This window comes from Vulpes vulpes, chromosome 9, assembly GCF_048418805.1.
Source record: "Vulpes vulpes isolate BD-2025 chromosome 9, VulVul3, whole genome shotgun sequence".
NCBI lineage: Eukaryota > Metazoa > Chordata > Mammalia > Carnivora > Canidae > Vulpes > Vulpes vulpes.
Genome location: NC_132788.1, coordinates 9,129,035 through 9,148,159, shown reverse-complemented (window position 1 = coordinate 9,148,159; position 19,125 = coordinate 9,129,035). Strand labels below are relative to the sequence as shown.

General features: G+C 38.5%; 1 protein-coding gene across 37 annotated transcripts in view; it reads left to right on the top strand.

The window, feature by feature from the left end:
* The window catches only part of SP100 (SP100 nuclear antigen), a 98,682-nt gene that overhangs the window by 28,789 nt on the left and 50,768 nt on the right, over positions 1-19,125 (top strand). For 18 of the 37 annotated variants that reach the window (XM_072719215.1, XM_072719207.1, XM_072719202.1 and 15 more), the window contains exons 2-10: positions 5,231-5,393; positions 6,537-6,705; positions 9,483-9,566; positions 11,615-11,677; positions 12,329-12,478; positions 13,866-13,949; positions 16,773-16,919; positions 17,666-17,746; positions 18,509-18,592. In XM_072719215.1, the coding sequence (XP_072575316.1) occupies positions 5,231-5,393; positions 6,537-6,705; positions 9,483-9,566; positions 11,615-11,677; positions 12,329-12,478; positions 13,866-13,949; positions 16,773-16,919; positions 17,666-17,746; positions 18,509-18,592 (1,025 nt within the window). The remainder of the gene's footprint in view (positions 1-5,230; positions 5,394-6,536; positions 6,706-9,482; positions 9,567-11,614; positions 11,678-12,328; positions 12,479-13,865; positions 13,950-16,772; positions 16,920-17,665; positions 17,747-18,508; positions 18,593-19,125) is intronic. The other 19 variants (XM_072719223.1, XM_072719229.1, XM_072719227.1 and 16 more) reach the window with 5 other exon arrangements.

The window sequence follows — 19,125 nt, the reverse complement described above, 5'->3', positions numbered from 1 at the left end:
TCAAATATTTTTAGTGGTTGCTTAGAGATTTCAGTATACACTCCATACCATTTCATCTGTAGCACAGATACCTTTCAGCAGAGGATTTCTGATTCCTTCATCCCAACCCTTACGATGTTATTGTCATTCATGGCACTCATCTATACATTGTAATCATCATTTGTTCCAATCAGAGAATGTCCTTGAGCTGCTGCTGGACTGCTATCTTGGGTTTCCTTTTAATATCTTCAGGATTAGATCTGCTGGTTTCTAATTTTTACATCTTCCTCAATATTGGATTACTTGCCTATTTTTCTGAATCTAACATATTGGATTTTTAAAAAGATTTATTTATTTAGTTAGTTAGTTATTTAGTTATTTATTTATTTATTTATTTTAAAGGGAGAGAGTAGTGAGGGAAGGCAGAGTGAGAAGGGCAGAGAGAGAAGGAGAAAGAAAATCACAAACAGGCTCCATGCCCAGGACAAACCCCAAAGCAAGGTTTTATCTCAGGGCCCTGAGATCATGACTTGAGGCCAAATCAAGAGTCAGACTCTTGGGGATGCCTGGGTGGCTCAGTGATTGGGTGTCTGCCTTTGGCTTAGGGCTTGATCCCAGGTCTGGGGATCAAGTCGCCTGCTTCTCCCTTTGCCTGTGTCTCTGTTTTTCTCTCTGTGTATCTCATGAATAAATAAATAAAATCTTTAAAAACAAAAAAAGAATCAGACATTTAACTGACTGAGCTACCCCAACACCCCCTATTCAAAGTTTTTAAGAGTGGGTGTGTGCTGCTCAGTATTAGATATCTATTTATTAGATAAATAAATAAACAAACTAGAACCATACTAGATGACTTAGTTTTAAAACTTTTTATATACATAAAGGAAATAGAAAAAATTGTAGGAAAATACTCAAGGTGGATGTTTGTAAAGTAAAATTTCTGAGTCTTACATATCTGAAGTTGTCCTGATTAGACCTGAGTATTGAAGAGATGGCTTTACAGTCACTGCTACTAAAGAGATGTCTCTCTCAACTTATTCTTCAACTGACTCTCTCATCATTCCTCCATAGTTGACAGGTTTCTTGATTCTTTTGGGGAGCTTTTAAATTTTTCTCTTCGTTTTTTAGGTGTTGTCATTTCAAAATGAGGTGCTTTGGTTTATGTCTTTTTATTTTTATTTTTTAATTTTTTTAAAAGATTTCATTTATTTATTCATGAGAGAGAGAGAGAGGAGACAGAGAAAGAGAGGCAGAGACACAGGCAGAGGGAGAAGCAGCTCCATGCAGGGAGCCTAACGCAGGACTGGATCCAGGGTCTCCAGGATCACTCCCTGGGCTGAAGGCGGTGCTAAACCACTGAGCCACTGGGGCTGCCTGGTTTATGTCTTTTTAAATTCATTTTTCTAAGTACTCTTTAAAATAATTCATGTCCTTTTACTCTATGGCATCTTTTTAAAGTAATTATCTTGATATGTTCCTCCTCTGCAATTTCCTTGCACAGCTTTCTTGACTCCAATTATGTGGCTATTAGACCACCTAAACTTATCTCAATGCTCTTATATTTCCTTCAGATTTACTTTTATTTCCTTTTAATCTTTTAATTTTCTGGGAAACTTCTTCAACTTTATTTTAAAATCATTTTAGTAAATTTCTAAAAATCAATTTAAAAATTAGCTAAGATTGCAGTCACTTTCTCTTTCTTTATATCCTGTGGTGCAGTGTGTATTCTCAAATCTCTCTAAAAATATTGGAGGTTTTGAAAGTTTCTCATTTCCTACAATATCTATGTTTCTCTTGGGATAACTTTTTCTCTTTTTGTATGTTATTCTTTCTGATATTTGAGAATTTTCTCAAAACTATTCTGACCTGTGGTTAACTGTTCCTACTTAGAAGAAGGCTCTGGAAATCAATTGATATGATTCACTAAATTAAAGAATAAAGAAGGAAAATCATATAAATATCTCAGCAGATTCACTTGATAATATTCAACATCTGTCCATGAGAAAACTCTCAACAAACTAGGAATAGACAGCAACTTCCTCAGTCTCATTAACACACACACACACACACACACACACACACACACACACACAATGGATACAGCAAACATCATATTTAATGGTGGATACTAATCTTTTTCTAAGATTGGAAGCAAGACAAGGAAGTCCACTCTCATCACTTTTCTTCAACATTGTGTCTAAACTCCTAACCAGTACAATAAGAAAGAAAAATAATTGTTGGGAAAAGAAAAGGAGTTTTGCTTACTGATGACATGATTATTTATTTTCTATAAAACCCAAAAGAAATCTGCAAATACATAACTGGAATACAAGAATTTAGCAGGGTTATAAATACATGGTTAATATTTTTGAAATCCAGTTTTATTCCCATACAATTATAACAAGCAATTTAAAAAGCAATACCATTTAAAGCAATACCAACTTAAAAAAGCAACACCATTTCTAATTGGGAATAAGTTTAAGGAAAAGTATGCATAACTTCTTTTCTTTAATTCAATTTAGTTAATATATAGTGTTTTATTACTTTCAGAGGTAGAATTCAGTTATTCATTAGTTGTATATAACACCCAGTGCTCTTTATATCACATACCCTTGTTAAGGCCCACCACCCAGTTACCCCATCCCCCCCAACCCACCTCCCCTCGAGCAACTCCCAGTTTGTTTCCTGTACTTAAGAGTGTCTTATGGTTTGTCTCCCTCTGTTTTTATTTTATTTTTCTTTCCCTTCACCTTTGTTGATCTCTTTTGTTTCTTAAATTCCCCAGCCCAGATGTGTATGACTTCTTTACTGAAAACTATAAACACTTCTAGGCAGAATTAAGGAAAACTAAATAAATGGAGAGCTATAGAATGTTAACAGTTTGGAGCTTAATATTGTTAAGATATCAGTTGTCACCAAATTTGTCAAGTTTCAATGTAAACCGTATAAAAATCCAAAAGGCTTTTCTTTTAAAAATTGACAAGTTGATTTTAAGAGATATATGGAAAACCAAAGACCTAGAAAAGCCAAGCCAATTTTTCCCTAATTGACTTCAAGACTTTCAATAAGCTATAGTGTGCAAGCCAATATGCTATTGGCATGAGGATAGACAAATAGATCAGTGGTACAGAATAGGAAATCCAGAAATAGACCCATTCTTACATTGTAAGTTGCTTTTTGAATATTTTCATTAACTTGTGGTAGGCGAAGATTTCTTAGTACATTAACATTATTAACCACAGAAGAAAAGAATTGATGGATTTGGCTTCATCAGAATTAAAATTTTCTCCTCATCAGAACACATGGTTAAGCAAGCCAAAGGCTGGAAGAAAATGTTCATAATACATAAATCAAACAAAACACTTCTTTCCATAATATAAAACAAACTGCTACATATCAGTAAGTAGTAAAAGACAACCCAACAGTGTATATAGGTCAAAGACTTGAACAGACACTTTACAAAAGAAAATGCATGAATTGCCAATAAGCATACGAAAGTATGCTCAACATCATTAGTCATTAAAGGAATACAAAATAAAATTATATGAGATACCACATCATACACATGAGAATTGCTAAAAATAGAAAAACTACCTCTAATAAACTTTGAGCAACAGTTTGGCAAATTCTAAAATGGCTAAGCACACTCACGCAATGATCCACTCCTAATTATTTACCCAAGAAAAATGAAAACATCATGCCATAAAAAGATGTGTACGAGAACAGCAGCTTTATTCATACGAGTCCCAAACTGGAATCAATCTAAATGTCCATCAACAGGAAAATGAATAAGCAAATTGTGGTAGGTCCTCACAATGGAATACCTTCAACTGCAAAAAGGAACAAACTACCATTCATCCAATAGCAGGGATGATGAACAAATGGCAGGCACAAAGCATACATGATGTATTACTCCACATATAGAAAACCCAGTAAGGGACAAACTTCACACATGGTGATAGAAAGGTCAGCCTCGTTTGTTTGCCTTTGAGAGGCTGCCTGGCTCCAGGTGGTTAGTTTGTAGGTTGAGGGGTTAGAGGTGCACTGTTCTGTTGTAAGTTTTCAGCACCGTATCTTCCTTGTGATCTCTGCTGCCTCTTCAGGGTTCTTCAGGGCATGCTTTGTTTCTCTTATCTCTGGGAGCATCCTCCACCTACGAGAGCAATTAGCACTCTATTGGCCACTTTTATCAGACAGATTTTGATTGAAATCTCTTTTGTGCTCATTGCCCCACCATTCTTTTTGTCGTTGTGAATCCAATTTCTTTATTATCATTTTAGCAGGGCTTTTAATAAAAGAGAAGACAAGTGCTTCTTTTCCATCTGCAATCTTTGAACTGAAACATCTCTTTTGCAGGAATTTGACACAATAATGTGACATTATTATTCCCTGAGGCATACGAAGTACGGGGAAGTGGCAATAATTCTCTTTTGGTTTGACAAAGAAAGCTTCTGAGTCTTCATAATACAAGATGTTGATTAAAACATTATTATCAGAGCAATAAAATGATCAACTAAAAATTGGAATTATAGATGGGTTTAAAATTACTTTCACAGGAAATATCAGTGATTTCTGAAATTCAGATGCCTGAAAAATTCACTATATATAACACTAGCACAGATTTATATTAACACAAAGCAGGACCAGATGTCCCAGGAGAAATGTTTGATATTCTTGTGAAATTATCAATTTATGCTGTTTCATGTCATTGTTAACCACATCGTATCCTTTATAAATTAGTTTTATAATGCAGGATGGTATTTCTTTGAACAACTATAGGAGAAGAGCTGATTTTTTATCTTTCTAATACTATTTTTCTCTTAGTTTTAATTATTTTCAAGGTTAGACTTTTATCCCATTGCTTTCCTTCTTTCTTAAATCGCTTTATTGGAGTATAGTTTATTCCATTGCTTTTTATTCCTCTTTTCCTTCTATCTGGATTTTGTTTAAATTTAAATTTTTTTAATTACAAAATATTTCAGATATGTGAAGGTATCTTTACAATGGCTTTGATCCAGACAGACATGAATAGACTTTTTCAGTACCATGTTTAAGTCTTTTTTGACCTCCATGCTTTCTTCATCATATTTTTGCTCACTACTTCAGTTACATTTATTCTTTTTCTGCTCAGGACCACTTACTTAATATATGTTAGCTTTTCCCAGCTTATCCTTCATATATAAATCTTACAGCCACCACAAGCATCTTGGAATCTCAATGACCGTTTTCACATGGTATCCTTCCTTTCTAGGGCAACTGTAGAAGACCAGAACATTGATGAGAGACTTGTCTATGAGACTCTATTCAAACACTTCAAAAGACACAAGGTGGAGATTTCAAGTGCAATAAAAAAGCCATTTCCTTTCTTTGAGGGTCTCCGGGACCGTGAACTCATCAGCAATAAAATGTATGAGGTAAGTGATGTTTATTATCTCATAGTCTGGTAAACTGGCCCCAAATGAAGTTATATTTTGATATCCTCGACCCAAACATCAAGCACAACTAACTGACTGAGGAGTCTCCTATGAGTGGGAGACTTTTTCAAGTATTGTTGCAACTGCTTCTGTAAAGTAAAAAGGGAAAGGAGACTTAGTTGTCCCCAGAGACAGCCCTGCTTCTCTGTGCCGCCCACTGGACTTGGGTTGAATAGCACAGCAAATGGGCTAAATCTGAAGCAGGAGTGCTCCACAGATGTATAATGCCTTGTAGGAATGCATAGATTATAGTATGAACTGAGAATTAAAAGTAATTAATGGGTGATGGGCACTGAGGGGAGCACTTGTTGGGATGAACACTGGGTGTTATGCTATATGTTGGCAAATTGAACTCCATTAAAAAAATAATAATAAATAAATAAATAATGAATTGATGTATAACTTAAATTAATTATAATTTAATAAAATAATAATTGACACATATCACTTCAATGGACATCAGTTTGAGTCCTTAGACCTGAGAACATTAAAACCTACAGGGAATTGATACCCTGTTAGGACAAAATTTGAGAATTGATGATTGTTATTCTTTCTCTAACAGTTTTCAGTTTTTAGGGTTCTTTTTTCTTTTTCTCTGTCTTTTTTTTTTGTAATGGTATTTGTGGAGTCTTGGAATTTGGGATTGATTTTAGCAATAGGCATTGCTGGAGATATACAGAGATGCAAGTCTTCTTTTTGCCCTATTAATATGCTTTTTCTATGGTCAAGTTCCCAAAAGTGGAGAACTATCATCTGGTTTCCTTGAGTTCTTCCAGGCCAAGTCAGTCCCAGGAAAACGGTAAGGGTTGTCCATGCAACAGGACAGCTGCTCATCACCTCTTATTCTATTTCTAAAACATGAAGTTAATGAGGGTGAGATCTGTTTCACAAGTGAATATTTTTAAGGAGGAAGGAATCTACTTGTTTCACTTAATATCTATACAAATAAATAGAAATTCTTAAACTTTATATGAGAAGATACTGATGGAGGAAAATTGGAAGACATTATCCATACAATCTCTTTCTAGGGCTCTTCTGTAATCTGGAAGTCTGATTTATATTTTCTCCATTCAATGTTTTAAGGACTGTCAAGAGTCTTGTAGAAACCTGGTCCCTGTACAAAAAGTGGTGTATAATGTTCTCAATGAACTGGAGAAGACATTTAACCTGCCACTTTTGGAAGCATTGTTCAGCGAGGTCAACGTGCAAGAATATCCCGATTTAAATGGCATTTATAGGAACTTCAAACATGGTAATTAGGTTAATTATCTACCTTTTGATGCCCAGGGCGAAACTTTTTTTTTTTTTTTTGGACAAGTATATATTGAGTTCCTACAATGTGCCACACACAGTGCGGGGGCAGTGGGGACATAATAGTTAAGAAAACACAAATCATGAACCTTCTCAAAGTTTATGGCATAATGGCTATGGTAAAATACTCACCTATAGGTCTGCTTAACTGGGCATTTAGACTCACAGGACAACCAGAGCTAAAGTGGCATCAGATTTACTTAGAAGGACAAATGACAGGAAACAGCATCCCAACAGTGCAGGCTGTCTGTGGGACTTCATGTGGAAACCCACACAGCAGTCCAGCAAGTTGACTACTACCCGCCTCGGTGTCAGCTTAGTTGTGGATATAGGACTCACCCTGGCTTAGCAGCACCATGCCTATGGGTATTGGTATGTCACATAATAGTGCTGTAGTCATAACTTTCAGGACCTCACGAGGGACAAACCTAGTTATAAGAGTCACCACTTTGGAGGAAGACCAAGTGCATGTTGTAGTCTGTAGAGAGTCATGCCCCATCCACATGCAATTTACTAGTCATTTTAAACCTAAACTAGGTTTTAAACTAGGCCAATGATGACCTAGTAGAAGAAAGGCCATCTTTACCAGGTTTCCAGAGCAATGAGCCAGAAAGTTAACTCAAGGTCAAATTTACCCTTAAAGAAGGAGAATAGGTTTTTTAAACTCTTTCTCCACAAGGGGTGAAACAAACATTATTCAAATTATCACCAAACAATGCTTTGCCAGGTGTTATACAAAACTAAAGGTTTGATTCTCCATTTTTTTCCTGGGAAGGCATTATTTTATTTTATTTTTTAAAATTTTTTACTTTATTTTAAGGCTTGTAAGAGTTAAGAGAATGCTTTTAATATATATATTAAATATATATATTTAACAAATTAAATATATATTAAATAAATATATATATTAAATATGCTTTTAAATATATTAAACATGCTTTTAATATTAAATATATTAATGCTTTTAATATTATATATATATATATATATATATATATATATATATATATACTTTTTTTTAGTTACCTAGAAAATGTTTTATTCCAGCACAGTTTGGTGTCAGTGGAGTTCTCCAGATAAGGCATAGAGACATCGTAAGAAGAATGTTCCCATGGCCTGGGGAGGGCTGACACTATGGGATCACGCATGTAATGTGAAAGGATCTAGTGTGTCTTCAAAGACAAATTCAATTTGTCTCAGAGAGTGAGAAGCAGACTGTAGGGCTGATTCATGAGAGATAAATTTGAAGAAGATTTTAGGAAATCTAGCATATAAAGCTAAGCAATTGGAATTTTATTAATAGGCAATAAAGAGATATCAACAGTTCTTATAAGCAAGGAAATTAAAAAGCAGTGGTAAAGCATGTAGTTTGTTAACTTGTGTCAATAGTAACCTTAATCTAATTAACAAAGTAATTTCTATAGCAAATCAGTCCAAGTTAGAAATGGAATAAAGGCAATTAAGGCAATATTATATATGTGACCAGGATGTCCCAGGCCATGGGAACAAAGGGAATGGCGGTTACCTGTACTGCCCACATCTCAGGGACTCTGATTCTCTCCAGGTTAAGTGTCCACATCACCTGGGTTAGGTTCCAGGTTCCCCCAGCTGGGGGGGGGGGGACCTGCACCTACATTTGCTGCCGCCCACCTGCCCCTGGGGAGGTAGCAGCTATTGCCTCTCAGACTCTGTTGTCCACAGGAACTATGGGTCAGTGACCCAAAGTCAAGAATCTGGGGGCTGTGGAGTGGGGTGTAGCACTCTTTCCTGCTGCTTGCCACCTGGTTTTGCCAGGATCTGAGTCCAGGTCATGGGATGACAAAGCACCCATGGTTCCCACTGTCCTGGGAACTCCCCCTAGCAAGCCCTACCCCAGGAGGAGCTCTTGCCAAGGGCCCTGGGGCAGCAGGTTCTCTTCCTCCCTGGTGTCCCCTCCTCCCTGGACTCCCTATAGACATGGCCCCATCTCCCTCTCCTCCCTCTCTTCCCCATTCAGGCTTCCTGGCTTATTTCTTTCCTCCAATGTGTGCTGGGTCACCTACAGGCAGGGGTGCTAGGCTGGTGTCCCTGCCTCCCCTGGTTGGTGGCCTCCCCAGCCGCTGGGGCAGGCCTGTGGGCCATCCTCCAACATTGCAAGCTGTGCTCCCTGCTCAGAGCTGGAGAGTGTCCTTCTTTTGCTCCTGGGATCTGGGCCCCTGGGAGGTCTGTCTTGTTCCTCCAGGTGTCCTCTGCTTTGTCTCTTTGGGAAGCACTCACCCTCCCTGCCCCAACTTTCCTCTCCTCTAGCAGCATCCTTAGAGCTTTCTCTAAGCTGCTTTCTCTTTCATACCCATGGATCTCTCTCTGAGCCTCACTTTTCTCTGTTCCTTCCTTTCAGTTTGAACAGTTCAGAAACACATTTCATATCTATTATTTGCTTTGATATAGACTTTTCCTGGCCATCCACAAAATCTTTTACAAGAGTAACAGAATCATGATGTTTCCTTTATCCTTACATCGGAGTGGCTCCTTTCTGTGTGGGAAACGTAGACTCTTTTGCTGGGAGTTCTCTTTTCTATCCCAGGGATGGTGGGGAAATTTTGCAAGGAGGATCAGAAGCACTGAGCTTGGAGTGACCTAAGGGCCATTACAGTTACAGTTGTTAACTGTAATTTTGAGATGTTGTTTTTGGTCTCTGATGGAATCGCTAATTGTCTCCTTCTGTCTCCCTCTTTTTAGCGGTCCAAGAGAAAATTAATTACCAAGAAAGCGATGGAGAAGAGGTGGACGAGAATCCTAATATCCAACTGAGCCTTGAACAAGGTGATTGCAACCCAATAAAGACCAATTCTCATCTGCAAAGAAGAAAAGGAGAAAGGGAACTCAGGCCCGAGTCCTGAGTGGATTTGGGGCATCAGGAAAGAAATGTTAAGGACCAAGGAAAAGGCAGGAAGGAGTGTTTGCATGAGTGTCTAACCAGAGACCAAATCCTGGAGGAGTAGCTATGACAAGAGATTCTTGGCCCAATAATCAAGACAAAGGGACAGAAACCCAGTGTGTCAGTAAACCAGGTTTAAGCAGACTAACTGCCAGGAAGTAATTGTGATTTAGAAAGGTACCTGCAGGAGAAGATCAGTGTGAATCTGTGAAGGGCTAAGAATGTGGGCCCATGATCAACATCAAATGATGGCAGATGGGACTCATTTCCATGTGGGGGATGTTGTTCAGAAGCCCGGATATTCAAGGAGAAGGCCAGTCACACACAGAGAGAAAAGAGGAAGTGGTAGAAAGGTGGAGGGGTGGATGTGGGTACTTTGAGAGAGAAAAGGAGGGAAATGAAACAGAAGAAGGGGTTAAAAGATGAAATAGAAATAACCATGTTATTGACATCTCCCTGGTGGAACATTTACTTTGGCAGTTGTAGGTTTAGTGCCCTGGTGGCCATTGGAGGTTAGCATTGCTTATGTGTCCATTTTGCAGAGACCGTGTGTGTAGCTGGCCTGGGGTCTAATGAGCAAGGGCAAATCCAGGCATTGTGTGTTTGAGTGTGTGTGTGTGTGTGTGTGTGTGTGTGTGTGTGTTTTAATGGAGGTAAAATTCACATAACATAAAATTAACCCTGTTAAAGTGTACAGTTTAGTGATCTTTGGTGTATTTACAATGTTGTGCAACTACTAACTCTATCTAGTTCCAAAACATTCTGATCACCTCAAAAGGAAGTTCCATATCATTCCCAGTGTCCCACTTTCCTGGCCTCTGGCAACCACTAATCTAGTTTCTGAATCTTTGGATTTACCTCTTCCAGATGTTTCATTTAAATGGAATCACATAAACACACCCTTCAGGTCTGGCTTTTTTCACACGACATAATATTTTCTTTTTTTTTTTTTAAAGATTTTATTTATTTATTCATGAGAGACACAGAGAGAGAGGCAGAGACATAGGCAGAGGAAGAAGCAGGCTCCCTATGAGGAGCCCGATGTAGGACTCAGTCCCAGGACTCTGGGATCATGACCTGAGCCAAACACAGACACTCAACCAAGCCACCCAGGCATCTCTGCATAATATTTTATTATATTTATTCATGCTACAACTAACTGCCAGGAAGTAATTTAGATTTAGAATCTAAATTAAAGATTTTACAAACAAGAGTTGTAGCATGAATAAATCCTTCATTACTTTTTATTAGTGAAGAGCATTCCCTTGTATGGATATATTACATGTTGCTTATTCATTTATCAGTCAATAATGGGTTGTTTTTACCTTTTGGCTATGACAGAGCCTACATTCTTAACCCTATACCACTCTGGTAATCTAATGGAAAAGACAGAAGTATGAGACAAAAATTGGGAAATATATGCAGAGAAAGATGCAGAATAAAGAATACCAACAGTAGGAGGAGGTAGAGAAGAATCAGACATGGAATCCTCATGGAAGGCCAATGAAACAGACTGAACAGACATATAGAGGGAGGATGTGGAGGAAGAGGAGGTGGGGACAAGGCAGCAAGACTTTGTAGGAACTAAGGTAAGGACACTGGTCAGGGGTAGCTCTGGGGACAAAGGCAGCTCCTCTATGGCCATGGGAGTCAGGATAAGCCATTGCCAGTTACTCAAGCGCCTCATGTGGGACACTCAGTGAGATGGTCAGGCCAAGGCCCCCTTAGCCGCGGATATAGCTGACCCCAATCCGCCACTCTGTCAGTAAGGGTTTGACTGCAAGGGTTGCATGGGATCTGCCAAGTCCGCATGGTCTCTATATGGATACCTGGAGGGGATCTTCAACTCCTACTTTAGGAAAAAGAGTTTAAGGGAGAATGGCACAAACCATACATCAATTTCTGAAACAAACTTTCAATTTATTCCTCCAAGGAACTGGTAAAAACATATATCGAAGCCTGACCTGGCCATGCCCACAATCCTCATCTCATCACGGTCTGTTCCTGTTTGTGGTACTCTCCAATCCTTTATGTTCTCATCCCATTCTATCATGTGCTGGGGGTGGGGGGCTGCTTCTTTGTATCACTGATTGCCCAGAATCTCTGTCTTTACTTCTACAATTTCCATAAGGAAGTCCTGGGGTGTTTTCCCTGGGAGTCATTCTTTACCTTTCTCTGTTTTTCTCTGCCCTGTATCTCTGGCCATGGGCCCCTGTGGACTACTTTGCCAGCTCGCTTTGTTGTTGGCTCCCTGCTGGGTTTCTGACATGACAAGAGATCAGAGAGTGGGAATAAGGTAGAACCTGGATATTTCCCCATCACTGCCTTTGTCCACAATTCTGACAGTGGCTGCATTTCAACCATGATACCACTTCCCATCCAGCAGGCCAGCCATGGGCCAGCTTCTACCCACCCAGTGACCCTGACCTCTAGGCACCTCAATACCCCTCACAGCTTCCTGTTAAGTATTCTTTTGGTTACTGCCTTCTTTTATTTAGATTCCTCAGCAACTCCATCAACTGTATAACCAAACCCCTGGATTAAATTCCCTGTGCTTATAAAAGCTTAGAGTGATTTATATTTTCCTGTTGGACCCTGATTGATGCAGAGGACAAATAAAACATCTATGGATCAAAATATGGTTTAGGTACCACCTCACCTGAAAATGGACCCTCGAAGAACCTCTGTGAAACAGAACAGATTAATGCAAACAGAAAAGATACAACCAGTGACAAAAATGATGCACTAGAAAGCCAAGAAGCAAATAAAGAGTGTGCCCAAGGATCTGAGCTGGCAGGTAATTCTGACTACCTGGGTTTGCATGAGTGTACAGGGGCTAAGGATTCCTTATTGGTGGCAGAGAATCGAGTGGTGCCCAGCTCAAAGAAACATCTATTAACAAAGAAGGGGAAACTCATGCAGACACAGAGGAGGCAGGAATAGAGGTTAATATATTGATGGGAGAGATCTAGAGGAAGAAAAGTTAGCAAGTGCTAGCTTCAACAAACCTACTTATTTTTTACTAAATTAAAAGCTGGTGTTGGGTGAGACCAGAATTGCCAACTTCTGCAATTTTCCTGATGATAAAAATGTTAGATAAGCTAATACATACTGTTTAACTGAAAGAACAATATTTGCCTACATGCAATGGAAAATGTACAAAATAAGTTTCTGGTGCTTTTTCATTTTCTCAATGTTGGTATACCTCTTATTGACAGAGAAGTTGCAATGCCGAGGGCTGAAAAATGGATTCTGACTTTAAGATCTTCAGAAGCTGCTAAGAAAATTAAATGAGTACACAAATAAAATACAAAACAAAAGAAATATGGCCTATGGCCTATGAGAGAATGGGTACATGCTGTAGAAATTTAAAGAAAAAAAAAAGATGGTTTCTGGCTAAGGGGCAAGGAAGAGAAAATCAGGATTGCTTATAGTAGTGTTAGTTTACATATAGCCTCAGCAGTTGGGAAGAAACTGGATATGAAGTTTAAAGATACCCAAATTCGAAAAAAAAAGAAAAAGAAAACACAATATACATTCAAGCATAGGAGCCCAGGGCAGGCCACCCTAAAATGTGCCACTTCGGCATAAAGATTATTTCTCTGCCTCAATTTATACTATAAAGGAGAACCTATACCAGGAAGAGAACTATTAACAGAGACTCCCCTTTACCTAAGAAGGAACTTATCTGTATAATAGAACAATCTTGTTTTTCCAAACATCCCCTTTCACCTTCTTGCTAATGACTACTCTGCCCTCTGTACACTCAGGCCCCTATCCCTCTCCTAAACTCATATAAGCTTGATGTTGCCTCATTGTGTTTGGAATTCCATGTCTGTGTGGATTCCTCATATGTACACTTATTAAATTTGGTTTTCTTTTGTTAAAAAAAGTAAATAAAGAAAGAAAAGTTAGGAAGGACAAACAAAGATACAAAAAGTGAAAAGTTGCAATGCCTCATCAGGGAAGAGAAACAGAAAGAAAAGTCAAAAGAAGTGAGGGAGAACTTGATCACAGAATCACCAAAACACCAGTACTTTCATGGTGTGATAGTGGCAGTATATGCAGACAAGCTATAAATAGAAACATGAAAAGAAAAGGGAAGTCAGATGAGATGTAATAAAATGGAAATAGGCAGAACAGGGTTCTCCTGGATCTCATCTATGGTCTTTTTTTATCCTCAGAGTCCTGTGAACAAGCATCCATCCAAGTGTATAATGGAGATATAAGAGAAGACACACCCAGCCCATTGCCCTGTGATGGAGAAAGTAATAACCATTTATCTTACCAATTTTCTAATTCTATCTTTGTTTTTCTATGTGAACAAAAACTTTCCTTTGTTCTTCGATACTAAGCACCTCCATGGCCCTAACAACACCCACGACCCATAGCCTTGTGCACAATCTCTGGCTGCTTTTAAGGTGTGTGAGATGCAAGGGGGAGGAAGAGCTGAGCTCTTTGATGAAGGGCATGTCCCTGAGGAGAGAATACAAGGAGAGAAAATATTAAGAAGGTGAACCAAAGAACACCAAATGACAAAGTACATAAACAGCATAGATTTTAGATAAACTGACGTGGAATCCAAAGAGTACCATTTTGTGGAGCTGGTGAAAATAAATGTTGCAACTTGATTTTCAGAGGTGGTAACAGAAACATGGAAACCATGCATGATGCTGCTGGTCAGATTTGTGAGTACAGAAGCCCCGGTGAAGGACTTTTAGAAAAGAATTGGCAAACGAAGGGACTAGGAGTGGGGGACAGTGACACAGGAGAAGAACTCTGGTGATGCTTGGAATGGTTTAGATGAGAGAAATGAATAGACAAAAATCAATATAGAAGAGGCATACAGAAAGTCACATTAATAATTAAGAAACAGAGATCAAATAGGAGAATGTAGAAAACATAACAGAGAGTGGATAAATGGAAAATCAGTCAGAGGACAGCAGGGCCAGTTCTAGGGTGAGGCAGGGAGGTCCTGGGATATAAAGAAAATCTTGATAAGGAAAGAAAATCTTGATAAAAATACTCTTAGTATCTTCTTGTACCGTCAGCACTTCTTCTGCCTCACCCTAGGACCTGGGAGATAGTGATAAAAAAATGTTGAGAAAAAGTATGAGTAGAGAAATATACAGAAATAGATGAATACCAGTAAATAGAAAAAATGGGGGATGCATAAAAAGAACTAACTATGTAGAGGATGAGTTATGGGACCATGAATGAAAAACTGGTAGAAAGTGGACCAAATAAGGAGAAGACAAATCAAGACATTGTCCAATTTGAAGAGACAGTCACCAGAAAGAAAGCACAGAGGGCTCTTCCTACTGCCATTGAGAAGAGATCATTAAGGTGTCTACAGTGACCAAAATGGCCCTTATACCTCCTCAAATAAAAATAGGCTTCCACCCAAGCATTTCATATCTCTGTGGCTTCAATCATCTATGATCTATGGATTCCTACACACACCTCTGATCCAGATCTGTCTTCTAGATTCATTCCCTCTAGTGCCTGAAGACATGTAATCAAAGATCTGAAAGCCATCTCTGTTTGGATGCTATATTAGTTATCTATTGCTGTGTAACAAACATCCCCCAAATTCAGTGGATTAAAACAACAATGACTTTATTTACCACTTCTGTCAACTTTAAAATATGTCCAGCCTACTTATTTCTCTCCATTTCCAGAATGCTCACTCTAATCCACATTCCTATCACTTCTCACTTCAAATAGGGGAACTCTCCTGCTGGCTTCCTTCCTCCTGTCTTGCCCCCCTCAGATCCATCTTCTACACTTCAGCTTAATGGGCATTGCAAAAATGCAAAGCCATACGGCTTTCCTACTTAAACCCAGTGCCCTCCTGTGGCCCTCAGCATGAGATCAATGCTGCTTGATGTGGAATATAGAAGGTTACCTCCCACATAGTTGTATAATCCCCCCCACACACACACACACTCTCTCTCTCTCCCACCACATTCCTACCACACCAAATTCTGTTTGTTTACTTGAATTGCCAAGCTCTCCCAATTATACCTCTGCCTTTACACATGCTTTTGGAAAAAGTTGGAACTATACATAGCTTGTGATTCTGCAATTATGTTCCTCAGCAGAAACCTACAGAAATGCACACTATGTTCAAAAAAAGAAAAGAAGCACATAGAAAAGCAGCATTATTCACAATAGCCAAAATCTTAAAACAGCCCAAATAGATTTTTAATGGGTTTTTCATGGATTATATCTACAATGGAATACTACACAGAAGTGAAAAAGCAAAATGAATAGAGATGACTCCCACAAATATAATGTTGAGGAAGGAAGCTGAAGTCCCCTACCCCCATCCCTGTCAAATGGGAGAGAGACAGGGAAAGAGCAAGTAAGAGAGAGGGGCATGATTCCATTTATACAAACGTGTATTTCAGAACTGGCAAAATTAATCATCAATAGTATTAAAAATCAAGTGGTGGTTAACATGAGTTATGTGATGGAGACAGTTAGTGGGAAGTATCACTAAGATGTTTCCAGGGTATAAGTAATCTTCTATTTCTTGATCACGGTGATAATTACCCAGATATGCTCACTTTGTGATGATTCAAAATTTATGATTTACCCATTTTTATCTATGTACATTATACTGAAAATATAATTTTTATTTTTAAAAGAGCACAAAGTGGGGCTTCTGGGTGGCTCAGCCAGTTAGGCATACAACTCTTGGTTTTGCTTGGCTCATCATGTCAGCATTGTGAGATAGAGCCCCCCATTGGGTTCCATGCTCAGGGTGGAGTCTGCTTAATATTCTCTCTTCCTCTGCTCCTCCTTGCTAAAACAAATAAATAAATCTTAAAAACAAAAGAGCAACAAATAATTCATCAAAGGATGAGAAGAGAAAATAAAAACAAAACCCCCCAAACCCAGAGTCCAGAAAGGCACAGATGAAGGGACACAGTTAAGCAGCAGGATAAGAAAGAGGTCGGGGAGGGGGAAAGCTTCACCCCTTCAGTGGATTTACAGGGCACAGGACTTATCAATAGTAGTGAAGGGTGTTTATTCCCTTTGGGGGAGACAAATAAAAATTCTCCATTCATTACAATTTGATCCAGGAGCAGAGCTACCCAACCATGGAATCCAAATCAATTCCTGTTCAGTATATCTGGTGGATATAAAGAAGGAAAAGCCGTTTTTTAACTCGACAGTTGAACAGCAAGCCCAAGCAAGGACTAACTGTAACCAGGCATCTGACATAATAGGTAATGCTGATTGAAAGAGTGTGTAATGTGAGTCACCAGTTCCAGGCAAGGGGCTGGGACAAGTCATCAGGGCCCATTAAGGCAGTCCAGTTGGCCTTGGATGGAAGCAAGAGGGGAGGAACCGGTACCATATGCAGTGAGCTCAGCAGGAGAAAGTCCCAGTGATCAGAAAAATACCAAAAAACAGAAATGGTAGATTTGAGTATTAATGTGTAGGATCCTACTTCTAAAACAAAAAAACAAAAAAACAAAAAAACAAAAAAAAAAAAAGAAAAAGAAAAGAAAATATGGTGATAGAAGTTGAAGAAAAGGGAGAAAAAAACTGGAGAGCCAAGAGATTCATGAAAGGAGATGAAGAAGGAAACACATGAAGACAAAGAGAAGTATAGAGAGATACCATTGCCAGAAAGAGAGGCATAAGTAGGGGAAAGGGGCAGAGCCAAGAGGGAAGTGAAATAAATTGAGAATAAAAGATAGAGTAGCATGAGGGCAGGGGTAGGAGGTCCCATGAGAGTGGGGGAAGAAAAACATTGACAGATTGGGCAAAGTTGCCCTCTGTCTATGAATTCTATCACCTTTAGTTTAGGACTGGAGTAGCCTGCAAGTCACACACGTTCAAGTACACATCAGAGTGCCCTGAGTTAGCTTAGTTTTCAGGTCTTTCTAGTGTTCTTATTGCAGGGTTGCCTGATACGTGGGCTCATTGGCCCCACCCTGAAGCTAAAAGATTTTGTTCCTCTGTGCAGTGATCAGCAGTGACTCTGAAGAATCCAGTGATGGAGAGGAGCTCCCAGAAGCCTCCACATCAACACTGGAAAGCCAGCCTGGTAAGGCTGTGGGAAAGCAGGCTTTGGCTACAGGAATCTGAATTAAGAACTACAGTTTGATGCATCTAATTTTGGGCCTATTCTGTGTGATAGATTCAGTTTATCCTGGAATCCCATTCTCTGCATTTATTTTACTTGACCTTTTTGGTAAATAATAAAAAAAAATCATTATATATGTACACACACACACACACACACACACACACACATATATATATATATATACTTTTTGAAAATGAGGCCTATTAATTGATAGGTGCTATTTATTAATACACATTGTACACGTATATTGATTATATAGCAGAAAAAGGCTACCAAAATGGTGATTTTGTTTTTAAAACTAGCTAGTTTCTTTGCTTATAAGGTGTTGGATTTATACAGTGATTTCTATAGGAAACAGAAAGCTAAATATTACTTTACTAGATCATATTGTCATCTGATCACAAACTGAATTGTGTCAAAGGACAACTCATCCGGCTATCCAGTGTTAGCAGAAAAAGGATTCAGATAAAGTACTCTAAAACCCAATATAGTGTTTTTGGGAGTTCTTCAGCAACCCATGGCATATATAATGATTTTTCCAAGGATTTTTGCAAATAATACCTTACTTTTTAATTTACAAGAATCTTAAGGGGTAAGCAGACCAGACATTGTTATCCTTGTTTTTTAGAGGAAACACAATCACATCAGTGTTCCAAGGTCTTCTACAAAGCCTCATTGTCACACACTGAGACCCCTAAAAAGTCCTATTCCTTTGTGCAGTGACCAATAACCTTGACTCATTAGAATCAAGTGAGAGAGGAGAGTCCCAAGAAGTTACCTGCTCACGACTTCAGATTACACTAGGTAAGAACATTAGGATTGCAACCCTGGATGACAAATACACAGAGTCTAAATCCCGAGATCTGTTTTCCTGATGAATCTTGTGTTGAGCATGCTCTATATGCCTTGGTTCTATTACTTCCAGGAACTATTTTCTGCATTTAGTTTCTCTGGCCCTACTGGGAAGTGTGGAAGGAGGCAGGAAGGCATTATAAATTGTTGTTTAACAGCATGGGCCATTTGATTGACATATAGAAAATGTAGCAAAAATATGCTGGTAAAAATGACAAACTTTTTTACTAAACACTATCATGTCTTAATGCTAAAGAGTTGAAATAATGTATTTATTCTCTACCTATATGCTTTATATTCTATCCAACATAGTAACTACAGTATTCTTCTACTTGTTGACAATATTGTCATTAATCCCAAACTTAGAAAGCCTTCAAAGAATAATTTGTGCTGGTATTTAATTATTGATGGGAAAATGATCTCTGATCAGCTATTCTCAAACCCAAATTACTTAAACCATTGGTTTATATTGTGATTTCTTAAAA